This window comes from Curcuma longa, chromosome 2 (genome assembly GCF_044706935.1).
Source record: "Curcuma longa cultivar G26 ecotype Majalengka, Jawa Barat chromosome 2, ITB_CL_G26_1.1, whole genome shotgun sequence".
Lineage (NCBI taxonomy): Eukaryota > Viridiplantae > Streptophyta > Magnoliopsida > Zingiberales > Zingiberaceae > Curcuma > Curcuma longa.
The window spans coordinates 8,803,104-8,814,019 of record NC_133862.1 but is presented as its reverse complement, the minus strand read 5'-3'; the positions used below and the strand labels follow the sequence as shown (position 1 = coordinate 8,814,019).

Here is a 10,916-nt window from a genome sequence, read left to right as displayed (position 1 = left end):
AATAACTGTAGCTGCCATGTGTACGTCTACACTTCTTAATTTATTCCAATTCCATATTTTAAGTAGGCAGATCTATTAACTTAAATCCTGTAATTAAATCAAATTAATCCCGCACGTAGAAGTCTAAGAGTCAAAGGTATTCATTAACGCATCAGTTAATCCCACCACGTAGAAGTCCGAGAGTCGATAATTAATTTCATTAAACATTTTAATTCTTCGAAAACTTATATAAATACACAACTTATACAGTTATACGTACATTTCAGTTTGCACCAACAAGCTTCTCTTCAGGCTTCACCATGAGTTCCTCCGACTCCGTCGCCAACGCGCCTTCTTGCCTCCGGCTGGCCCTGCTCGTCGGGAAGAAAGCTGCCGGCGAGGGATCCAACTTCGTCTTCTCCCCGCTGTCCATCCAAGCTGCTCTCGCCCTCGTCGCCGAAGGCGCACGCGGCGAGACGCTGCAGCAGCTCCTCTCATTCTTGGGGTCCCCGGACGTCTCCCACCTTCGCGCCGCCACCCACCGCCTCCTCCATTCCATCTCCACCGACGAAGCTGCACCCGAACCCAGCGACCCCTTCAACCTCTCCAAATGGCTTGGTACCCCCTTGGTCGTAGGGGCGGAAGATGCTACCGACCTCCCCGGCACTCCACCTTGTGTCTCCTTCGCCAACGCCGTGTGGTTCTGCGAGAGGCGTATCGTCTTGCATCCTGCCTACGCCCACGCTGTGTCCTCTTGCTACGATGCCTCCGTCAAGACTGTGGACATTCTCAACAACGTAATGCAAAAAAAAAAAAAAACAAACTCTTGCTTAATTTAATCTACTTCATGCACTTCTTCTCTTCAACTTGTATAATTAGTTTTATATTTATTTAATTTAGAGTTTAATAGTCCTTAATTTTATATGATAAACATTTATAGATTCTCTCATCATGTTATTTTCACTCTGTGATGCTACAGGCTGATCAAGTAGTCAGAGGAATTAATAGTTGGGCCAAGGAGAAGACACATGGACTGATAAACAGTATCATTCCTAATGGAAGTCTTGATCCGAAAACTACCATTCTTCTTGCTAATGCTCTATACTTCAAAGCTTTATGGGACGAACCATTCCAAAAACGGCAAACAAACAATGGAAAGTTTTATCTTCTCGATGGAAGCACCATCACTGTACCCTTCATGAGTTCCTATCAGATAAAGAAAGAGTGTTACATTTCCTTCTCTCATCGCTTCAAAATCCTCAAGTTACCCTACAGGCAACATCCCGATGCCAAAACGTTCTTCTCTATGCTTATATTTCTTCCCAATGATAGCAATCTGCTCTACGAAATCATGGATGAAATACTCTCCACGCCGGACTTCCTGAAGCAATATACTCCAACCAAGGCGTCGGAGCTTCATCGATTGCTGCTTCCTAAGTTCAAGTTCTCGTTCGATTGTGAGCCTTCTGAAGCGTTGAAGAAGTTAGAACTGATCCTTCCCTTTTCAGAGAGCGATGCAGACCTCTGGGGCATGCTAAAGTACTTGCCTCGTCCTGATCTGAAGCTTGTTGATAATTTATATGTGAAGGCCATGTTTCACAAATCGACCATTGGGATTAACGAGACTGGCACAGTCGCATCCAGTGTATCTCGCCTTCTTCAATATGGCGGCGCCGTCTCCATCCCTTACACTGTGCCTGTGCTGCCTGAGTTTGTAGCAGATCATCCCTTCATCTTTGCTATCGTGGACGAGAAGAGTGGAACTTTGTTGTTCCTGGGTCACGTAGTTAATCCTTTGCAAGGCGCTTGTTAATAAACAGTCAAGTACTCGTAGAATCTAGTTTTTGGATGCAAGATAATATGTACTTGGAATAATCTCGTATTAATCTGCTGGTGAATGGAATCAAGTAATATATCTACTTTAAGCTTTAAGAAGAATGTATTTAGACTCATGAACTTCATAAAACTTCAATTCGACCATGAGCAGAACACGCAAATTAAACATTAGATCAATTCTTAGGTTAATCCATATTGCAAGTACAAACTTTGATTCCTGCACTTTTCAAAGTGCAGTTTTATTTGCGCAACCACAATGAAGCAGATACGTGTTCTAAGATCATCAAGCAGTCCCCTTGATGCAGAGCCACTGGCCGACAAACACATCGTCACAGTTGATGTTTGGGTTGATGGCGCTGAACTGAGCAGGTGTCAAGTTGAACTCCTGAGCCACTGCAAAGCATGTGTCACCCTCCTCTGCTCCATGGACGGTGTCGCATGTCGGAGCTGGAGTTACAGGCGATGCGACTGGACCTCGGATCACCAAACACGAGATTAGCGACAAGAGACGTATTAACGGCGAGTTCGAATTGAACCTTACCTAAACGTCCCTCCGCCGAGAAGACCGTGAGAAGGAGAGCCACCACGAGAGCCAAGATGTAAAATCTAGTAGATGCATTGTTTGCCATGGAGACTAATGCTCTCTTCCTCCTGTTCTCAGAGAACTCTTCTTGTCCTGCTATGGCATATCGATCGCATATTTATATGCATTGTGAGGCAACAAAGATAAAGGAGACGCTTTGGAGAGAACGCTTGTGACCGGCTTCGTTCTTGTCCAATTGGTAGAAAGTATGTTCTTCAGGATCTGACGGGCTAATCCATGATCAGATCTTGGAAAATTGTATTCTTGCTCTAGCATTTGCCCTAATAATACAAAAATTTTGACCGAATATAAACACATATCCTCGATATATTTAATTCACACCGAGAAGATCAAAGCACAAACTGTGAAAATAACTCTGTAACACCAAATCGCTTCGAGAAACAAGCAGAAACTGCAATCGTTTCGCACCACAAGCAGAAGCTGCAATCGTTTCGCTACGAGAAACACTTGCTAGAGTTTCTAAGACAATTATTATACATTGAACTAAAGCTGAACATTTCGTGCACTTGTAGTTTATTTCATGAGCAAAATCTGATTATCGACAAGCAGGCAGAAACTTATTTTGCGTGCTGCAATCACCAACAGGCTGGGAAATTAAGTTGGAGCGAAGTAGATGATGTTCCACCAAGATGTCATGGACGACCGGAATAGCACACTACAAGGAGTCGACCAATTCGATCTGTTGCCGAACCAGATACCTTTCCCTTCGCTCTTTCTGGGAAACAAAAGGTTTTACATGACCAACAAAGTTGTCCCAGAGGGTTGCAATCTGATCATAATGTTGTTTTTGATGGAAAATAATTTACCCATTCGTCGATAACGAGGCCTTCACCGAGAATTTTTGGGCCGCTGTCTTCGGGTGGTTTCTTTCGTACCTCAACTGCAGCATCAGCCTCGGCTAGCAGCCGTTTCATTTTATCCAATTGCTTCAAAGTGCATCAACATGTTTAGCCAAATTATGCAGCAAGTTTCAACAAAAGAGGGGTACGTGATTTGTGTAGAACAATTGAACTTAATTGACTTACAGTACTCGGACGCTCAGGATTCAGAAATACAGCCCTTAGGATTTGCTCCACATAAACCTGATCTTTCTGCTCATCGAACTGTCGGGCATGAACATGACCATACATTAGAAGATCACTTCCAGTTGGATGCAATCATGCAGGAATTCGAAAAAAATTTGTGAAGAAAGCATTGACAAAAATATGAGCAAGGAAAGCATTGCGTCGAGTAACCAACATATGAAAGTGCATCTTAACAACAGTCTATCTCGACGAACTAAAACCTTCCATGCTAATCTTGCATATTGCCTGCCTACTAAAGGTACTTGACGATCAGTGAAACATGGGCAGTTTTTAAGTAACTTCTCATTACAACACTAGATTCAGATTTAAAGGACAGATGATTTCCCTTTAATCTCTAATCACTGACACATTTACTCAATACTATCCGAAACTTCTGAGTCAAATTGTTCAATGTAGTTGCCAGTGTTTTCCGGTCACAGATACAATTATGATGGTCATGAATTGGTATCCAACTCTTTAATGCATATGGTTTATGTGTAGAAACAAATTTACCAAAACATAATAAGTCGACAATGGTTCCGTGAAATCGTTGGTTGTCTGATAATATACGACTATGACAAAAGGTCAAGAAAAGATTTAGTTCACAAGATCTCACCAATTCAGGCACATACTCCATTTGTTCTTTGACTTTCAAACTTACAATCTTAAACTTAACCTTGGCTTTCTGATCTACTGCTTTTGCATTGTTCTCTGGATGCTCTACAAACTTGAAAACTGCAAAATCGAAGCTTGCGGTGAGACCAAAATGCTACACATCTGACATCCATGTAGCTAAAACGTGAAGGAATGTACCAGTTGCAATGATTTTTTCGCCTGGAGAAAGTATTGCTCCAGGAGGGCGCATGAAGCAGCTCTTCGGCGATGTGGTTTGAAACTAATATCAGAAATGGGCATCAGCAATATGATGCAAGGAAAACAATGCACAACTGGAGCACAAAGATCTTAAAGGGCTGGAAGAACCTTAAATGCTACAATTGATTTGCTTGTGTTCCTGATCCTGATCGCACTCCTGACTTGCTTCCCGGGTTCATCTTCAGCATTAAAGAACAGTAGCAGTGGGCAAGGTAGAATAAATTATACCAATCAAGAAGCTGTATATTCTACACTTCCACTTTTGCGACAAAGATCAGATCAAACACAAACCAAACGAGTATGTAGGAACTTATTTGCAAAGTAGGAAAGCAAGCATGGCACTATTCTAACAAACACTGCAGGAAGATCACATAAACAACAATGAATAAGAGAAAATCGTCAATTCGCCACTTTTGTCCTACAGATTTAACGTCGAATTGCGCCATAAAAATGCAATCTTTTAAGCAGATTGATCATTCGGGGAACCAGAGAAGATCAAAATCTTCCTCCTTTGACAGAAAGTACTGCCAAAATCCGTAATTTGTTCGCGACGAGAAAAAAGAAATTGATCGAACTAAACTCACAAGGGAAGTAAAGTTTGCTAGAGGGGTCGAGGCGGAGGCGGCGCCGGGCGGGCAGCAGCGACTTGGCTACCGACGAGACCGATCCTCCGCCGCCTCCGCCGCGGGAGGTCGGGTACTGCGTGTCGGATCCCTCTGCCGCCCGGGCGGCGCGATCGTGGCTGACGTGGCGGTGACTCACCGCCGCCGCGGAGGAGGAGGCGCCTGCCCAGAAGGGCATCCGGAAGAGGTTCCATGCCTTGCCACTGTCCGACGGCTCGGCCCTCCCGTCAGCTAATCCCATCGCCGGCGCTTATCTGAACTGAGACAATGGAGAAGGAAGAAAAGGGAAAGAAAGAGTTGACGGACCTGAGAAAGAAAGATTCAAGTGCATTGGCGAGATTGAGTTGACGTCCGGGATCTGTTTCGCAAAATATAGAGATGAAGTCGTCCAAGACTTTGACTTTTCAGCACGCGAATTTTCCAAAATCAAATAAATAACATTATTTAGTCAACAGTTTGACTTACAGACTCTATCCAATAAGTTGATCTGAGATAATACCAAAAATCTAATTTGCACTCTGTATAAGAAATTGTTTTAGGAATTTAATAAATATATTGAAAATACTAATAAATCCCGTTAAAGTATTCTCTGATAAACGCTAAAAATAAATTATTTAAATTTAAATATAAAAAAGGTTGTAGTGGTTAGGGGAGTAAAATATTAAAAATTTGGATATATATATAGTACGTACTATATCAATATATATCATACATATTGAAAATTTTGATATAATATTATGTTTTATTAAACTTTTCCATATCGATATCGGTATAGATTTATTATTTTTTAGTATGTCAATATATACATATATCAAATAAATTTTTTTATATGCTATTTCAATATCGTTTATGTCATATGGTGTTGTATTTTAAAATCTAACATATGTTGAAAATTGAGCAAATATATATATCTATATATTTCGTATATCAAAAATATTGAAATACTAAATAATTTTGATATGAACTATATAAAATTTAACCATATTGAAGCTTCGATATATTGAAATTTTAGTACGGTATCGATATATATTTTTTAAATATTAAAATTTTTGATATGAAATATGAAATATGATATGATATGATATAAAATTTTTAATACCATATGGTATACCACCCCTATTATCATGTAACCATTTGATAGATCAACATGGTTGAGAAAAATATCTATTTTTTAAAATAAAAGATATATATATTTAATTCAATTAGTTTTTGTAAAAAATAACTTACTTTTTTTAAAAAAATTACTCTATTAAATATAAAACTATCAATTTGGGTTGAATCCATCATATTGATCTCTTTCATCAAATAATATAAACAAATTAGATTAAAATTTTATCATCCATTTAAAAATAACCTAAATGGGTCAGCCTATACATGTTGTGAGTCAGATAGGTCGGTCTATGACAGACTCAGATTAGTGCGTAGATTAAAAAGATTTTTTTTATAAAAAAATTAGATTATGAATTTATAGTGATATATGTATTTTTAGTAAAAGTTAATCAATTGTAGATTTTTCTATAAATGTTTAGTTATGAAAAGATTAAATTTAATAAATGATAGAGATTAATTTTTTTTTAATGATTCGTCTAATTCATAATCCATCTTAAGTTAGATTGGACTAGATTGAAAATTTTTGAATCCGTTTGGATGATCTGTCCTGCCCCCGCTCAGTCACAGATGGAGCCATCTAATAACTCTAATCAAATACCAGTTTGATATAATAGAATTCATTAATTCACTAATTTATAATTAAAAAACTTAGAAACATAATTTACAAATACAACTTACTTTAACAATCAAGCTCCAAATAATTTAATTCCTACCTAAGCAATCACAATTTTATTATAATTTATTTAAAACTCCAAGTGACATAATAAGTACAAATACACACTTAACTTAAAATCATATTACCAAACTATCAAACAACAATGTTCACAAAAATATTTGGAGTAAAAGGATGTCCAAACTAGTTTTGCATCCATCAACGACCTTCACATATTGTATTTGAAAAGGTGTTTACTGTAAGGATTCGAATCTCGGCGAAGCAGAGTAATATCCTTCTCCGTTGTGACCAACTGTAGTTTTTCGATTTACCTCATCACAGATGGTTGTGGGGCCGACCGTGTGGGGCCGCTGGAGTGGCGGATTTCACCTTTTTGTAGAAGAAAGGGTGTTCACTGTGAAGTATGAATTGCTTGTTGCTGAGGATTCAGACTCCAAAGGACCTCTTAAATTTACAAATCTAGGTGGACTTGGTTCTGGCAAAAGACAAACATCAGTATCTAGCATTTTCAGTATTGTATTCATTGTCGGTCTATCCATCGGTTGCTCTTGAACACATAAAAGTCCACATTTTATACAACTCAACACCTCAGTTGCTACAAATGAATGTGCAATTGATTCGTCGACAAGCTTCAATGCTTCACCATCTTTCCACAAGTTCCATACCTAGAATGAGGCAATTTCCATGAATTAGAGGAATAAATAATAAAAAACTAAATAAATTATGATATTTGTTTTGTATAATTCCCTTCTACTTACATCGCCAACAAGCTTCATGTGGAATGGAGAGTTATAAACACCTCTATTCCTTCTACCACTTATGATCTCAAGTATTAATATACCAAAACTAAATACATCAGATTTTATTGAGAACATCCCATTCATAGCATACTCAGGTGACATATATCCACTGCATTAATGAGAAATCAAATCTCAATGTTTTGTGTGACAAAAAATGATGAACGATTGAAGATAAAACTTACTAGGTTCCAACAACTCTCATTGTATTAGCTTCTGCATCGTCACCTCTAAATGTCCTCGCCATTCCAAAGTCTGATATTTTAGGATTCATGTCCTTGTCGAGAAGAATATTACTAGCTTTCATATCTCGATGGATGATTCTTAGCCTAGAGTCATAGTGCAAATACAACAATCCTCGAGCGATCCCAACTATGATGTTGTATCGTGTTTTCCAATCCAACAATCCACTTTTTGCTTTATCTGCTTGCAATATCAAAGTAACAGCACTCTCATTAGCATCTGCAAAATTGGTTAGCAGAAGAGTCTCTACAAGTGAATGTATAAGAAGGTTTTGAAGTAGTCGAAGTTTTCCTTATAAATACGATAGATTTGTGCCTTAGAAACAGTTAAAATTGTGGAATGCTCAACCAAAATGAAATGTACCTTAGACACCAAAAACAAACTAACCAAATAGAAGGGCATCCAAGCTTCCATTAGGCATGAACTCGTAGATCAGCATCCTTTCCCTTGCTTCGATGCAACATCCGAGAAGTCGAACAAGATTTCGATGTTGTAACTTAGCAATCACCATTACCTCGTTCTTGAACTCATGGGCACCCTGAGTCGATGTCATAGATAGCCTTTTCACAGCTATCTCTTGTCCATCCTTAACTTACCCTGTCACCACCATTTTGGAACTTCAATTCAGTTAAAATTTAGGTAGTCAAGGGCTATAGTAAAATTTATCCAAAAAGGATACTTTGTATACTGGTCCGTAACCTCCCTGTCCAAGCTTGTTGCTTTCTGAGAAGTTGTTGGTGGCTTCTGCAATGGTGTGTAGATCGTATATTGGTAGGTCCAAATCCTCCTCTTGAGTCTCATCATCAAAATAACTGCCATCTGCCAAGCGATGATTGGAGCTGTATTAGTGATTATGCTAAATTCATTGCACAGAAATTAGCCATCAGCAAAGAATATTTTAATTGCATACGTTTCTTCTTCCTCCAGCGAACCCAATAAACAATGAATGCCAGTAGAAAAATAGCCAGAGCAGGGGCCACAATGACGGCCAACACAGTACTCCGATGACCAGGCTTTGCCCCTGTGCCTGAACAAGAAATGTCAAGGTCCATGGAGGAACAATTCAAACAGTATCTAATCGAAGAAATCTGCATCGAACTCACTTGGGAGATCGGCTGCTGCTACTCTCACGAAGAGATCCTGCCCTGTTCCGCCCGCGTAGAACTTGATATCCAGTAGATTGGTCCACCAGAGCACGCATCCGTTGCCACTGCCGCTGACGTTGGCCTGCGCGTAGCCGGTGCAGGAGCAGTTCCTCAGGCAGCGGACTCTGCACTCGTCGAGGCTCACCATGCTCCAGTCCACCGTCGCCGTCGACGTGTCCGGCAGCTTCACGCTGCTCTGCTTCACGAACCCATCGGCGCCGTTGACGCAGTCCAACGCCGTGATCCTGACGCATCCGTCCAATTCGATGCTGTTATTCCGACGGGTGAAGCCCTGCAGGCACGTGCACATCGTCGACCCTTCCGGGTGGCAGACGCCGTTGGGGCCGCATCGGGCCACGCTGTCGCACTCGTCCCGCGGCGCGAACCCCAGGAACGTCCACATCTGCCGGCCTTCGATCCAGATGTAGTGCTGCACGGTGCCGGAGGTGTTGATCACAAGCCTATCGATGATCGATGTGTCGATCAGGTACATGGAGAAGAAGAGTTGGTGGGGATTGGTCGTGTAGTTGAAGCCGATGCCGACAGCGCGGTTGCGTTCCATGCCCGGGGCGCCGCTGAACCGGTTGCCGTTCCACGGGCCACCCCGCCAGTGCAGTCGCGGGCCGTCCGTTATAACCAACTGCGGATCGCCGCTCTGGTCGATGCTCATCGTGTAGCCACTCGGCGCCGGGTCGCTCTCGCTCGTCCATGCCGTGAAATTGTAGTTGCGCCCGGTCGTCAGGTCCCACCCCATCTTCATGCCCGGGATTTGCGTGTCCGTCGGAAACTCGAAGCTCTGCCACGCTACAGAGCTGCCATTGCTGACCACGAAGTTTCCGGAATCGAGGAGTTGCGCGACGGGGTTCTCGAGAACCGTCGCCGAGTGGGAGGACCAAACAGCAGTTGAGTTTCCATCGGTGACGGTGAGTCCTCCGCCGATGGTTAGAGAGAGACGGCCGGACCGGCCGGTGATAGCATGTTTGCGGTTGGCAACCCATACCACGGTTTGGTTGTCGTTGATGTTGTGGTACCATATGCCGATGTAGCGATTGCGGGAGTTGACGGGGCTGAAGAATCCAAGCGCGAATCTACCGCCGTCGGAGATCAAGGTCGCTCCGTCGGCGTCAAGGAGAGGAGTAGAGAGAGTCAGGGTGTCTCTTGCACTGCAGCGGGAGCAGAGAGTTGCAACGAAGAAGAAGAGGAAGGTGCAGAACGGTACAATCCTTGTTTTCATGGTCAATTGCAATGATTTAGGCAGAAAAAAAAAGAGAACGCCCAGCTATTTACAGAATTTTTGTTGCCTTCTCCATGATATTATAGCATTTACAGAGATTAGATATCAGTCAGCAGAGGAACAGGAAATCCTTATGGAAACTACGCGTCTTCGTCAACCTCTTTAATTTGTGATGGTGATGGAGCTGCAGACGCAGTGACGGTGACATTTTTTGGTGTTTATATAGGCCATGAGAGTTGCTCATAAACACCTAGGGACGGTGACATTTCCTATTTTCTGACTCTTTCAATTTTGAAGTAATTTAACTCCAATTTTGCTGTACTATGTTTCTGTAAAGCAGTTGATCATGACGCAGTATTGTTTCGAATGTCCTCTTCTGCAACTCTGTTGCATCGTAATCAACTATATCCCGAAAATCACCCTTCTTCTGCAAGAGGTGGATCCGCCACCTTTCGGCCCCACGACCATCTGTGAGGAGGTAAATCGAGAAAGTGCAGTTGGTTACGAGGTATTGCCTGGCTTCGCTCGAACGTAAATTTGCAAAAACTTATGCCCCGGGGGCATGAATGAGGATCTTCTAATCAAGAGAAGCTCATTATTTTGACTGTTTCCTCAGTCCTTAGAATCTAAGTATTTCTCTAGGAACAATAATTGAATATGAACAGACGTAGGTTATTAGTAAGGCCTGTGCTGGCTGAAAGTAAGACCTAATCGCCGGAGCTAGTAAACTCTTCT

At 41.5% G+C, this 10,916-nt stretch overlaps 3 protein-coding genes across 3 annotated transcripts; 1 reads left to right on the top strand and 2 right to left on the bottom strand.

Moving 5' to 3' along the window:
- The first annotated feature begins 299 nt into the window (after positions 1 to 299).
- On the top strand, positions 300 to 1,792 carry LOC141817712 (serpin-Z2B-like). The gene is made up of 2 exons (XM_074705350.1): positions 300 to 776; positions 959 to 1,792. The coding sequence occupies exons 1-2, from the start codon at positions 300 to 302 to the stop codon at positions 1,790 to 1,792; spliced, it is 1,311 nt and encodes a 436-aa protein (XP_074561451.1).
- Positions 1,793 to 2,745: 953 nt separating this feature from the next.
- On the bottom strand, positions 2,746 to 5,311 carry LOC141820984 (vesicle-associated protein 4-1-like). The gene is made up of 7 exons (XM_074708358.1): positions 4,941 to 5,311; positions 4,465 to 4,535; positions 4,297 to 4,378; positions 4,100 to 4,218; positions 3,445 to 3,522; positions 3,226 to 3,345; positions 2,746 to 3,134 (listed from the first exon to the last, which is right to left on the bottom strand). Exons 1-7 carry the CDS (start codon positions 5,218 to 5,220, stop codon positions 3,075 to 3,077), a joined length of 810 nt encoding a protein of 269 aa, XP_074564459.1. The 5' UTR covers positions 5,221 to 5,311; the 3' UTR covers positions 2,746 to 3,074.
- Positions 5,312 to 6,844: 1,533 nt separating this feature from the next.
- Positions 6,845 to 10,208, bottom strand: LOC141821108 (G-type lectin S-receptor-like serine/threonine-protein kinase At4g27290). The gene is made up of 7 exons (XM_074708479.1): positions 8,906 to 10,208; positions 8,713 to 8,829; positions 8,467 to 8,621; positions 8,190 to 8,388; positions 7,745 to 7,982; positions 7,521 to 7,671; positions 6,845 to 7,427 (listed from the first exon to the last, which is right to left on the bottom strand). The coding sequence occupies exons 1-7, from the start codon at positions 10,179 to 10,181 to the stop codon at positions 7,128 to 7,130; spliced, it is 2,436 nt and encodes an 811-aa protein (XP_074564580.1). The 5' UTR covers positions 10,182 to 10,208; the 3' UTR covers positions 6,845 to 7,127.
- Between the last annotated feature and the right edge of the window lie 708 nt (positions 10,209 to 10,916).

Coding starts and splice junctions, on each gene's coding strand:
- LOC141817712 (XM_074705350.1), top strand. CDS start 300: ATGAGTTCCTCCGACTCCGTCGCCAACGCGCCTTCTTGCCTCCGGCTG. Junction 777..958: donor CTGTGGACATTCTCAACAAC/GTAATGCAAAAA, acceptor GTGATGCTACAG/GCTGATCAAGTAGTCAGAGG.
- LOC141821108 (XM_074708479.1), bottom strand. CDS start 10,181: ATGAAAACAAGGATTGTACCGTTCTGCACCTTCCTCTTCTTCTTCGTT. Junction 8,622..8,712: donor TCGCTGGAGGAAGAAGAAAC/GTATGCAATTAA, acceptor ATCGCTTGGCAG/ATGGCAGTTATTTTGATGAT. Junction 7,672..7,744: donor ATGAGAGTTGTTGGAACCTA/GTAAGTTTTATC, acceptor TCATTAATGCAG/TGGATATATGTCACCTGAGT.
- LOC141820984 (XM_074708358.1), bottom strand. CDS start 5,220: ATGGGATTAGCTGACGGGAGGGCCGAGCCGTCGGACAGTGGCAAGGCA. Junction 4,536..4,940: donor TAGCAAACTTTACTTCCCTT/GTGAGTTTAGTT, acceptor TTAATGCTGAAG/ATGAACCCGGGAAGCAAGTC. Junction 4,379..4,464: donor AATCAATTGTAGCATTTAAG/GTTCTTCCAGCC, acceptor TTCTGATATTAG/TTTCAAACCACATCGCCGAA.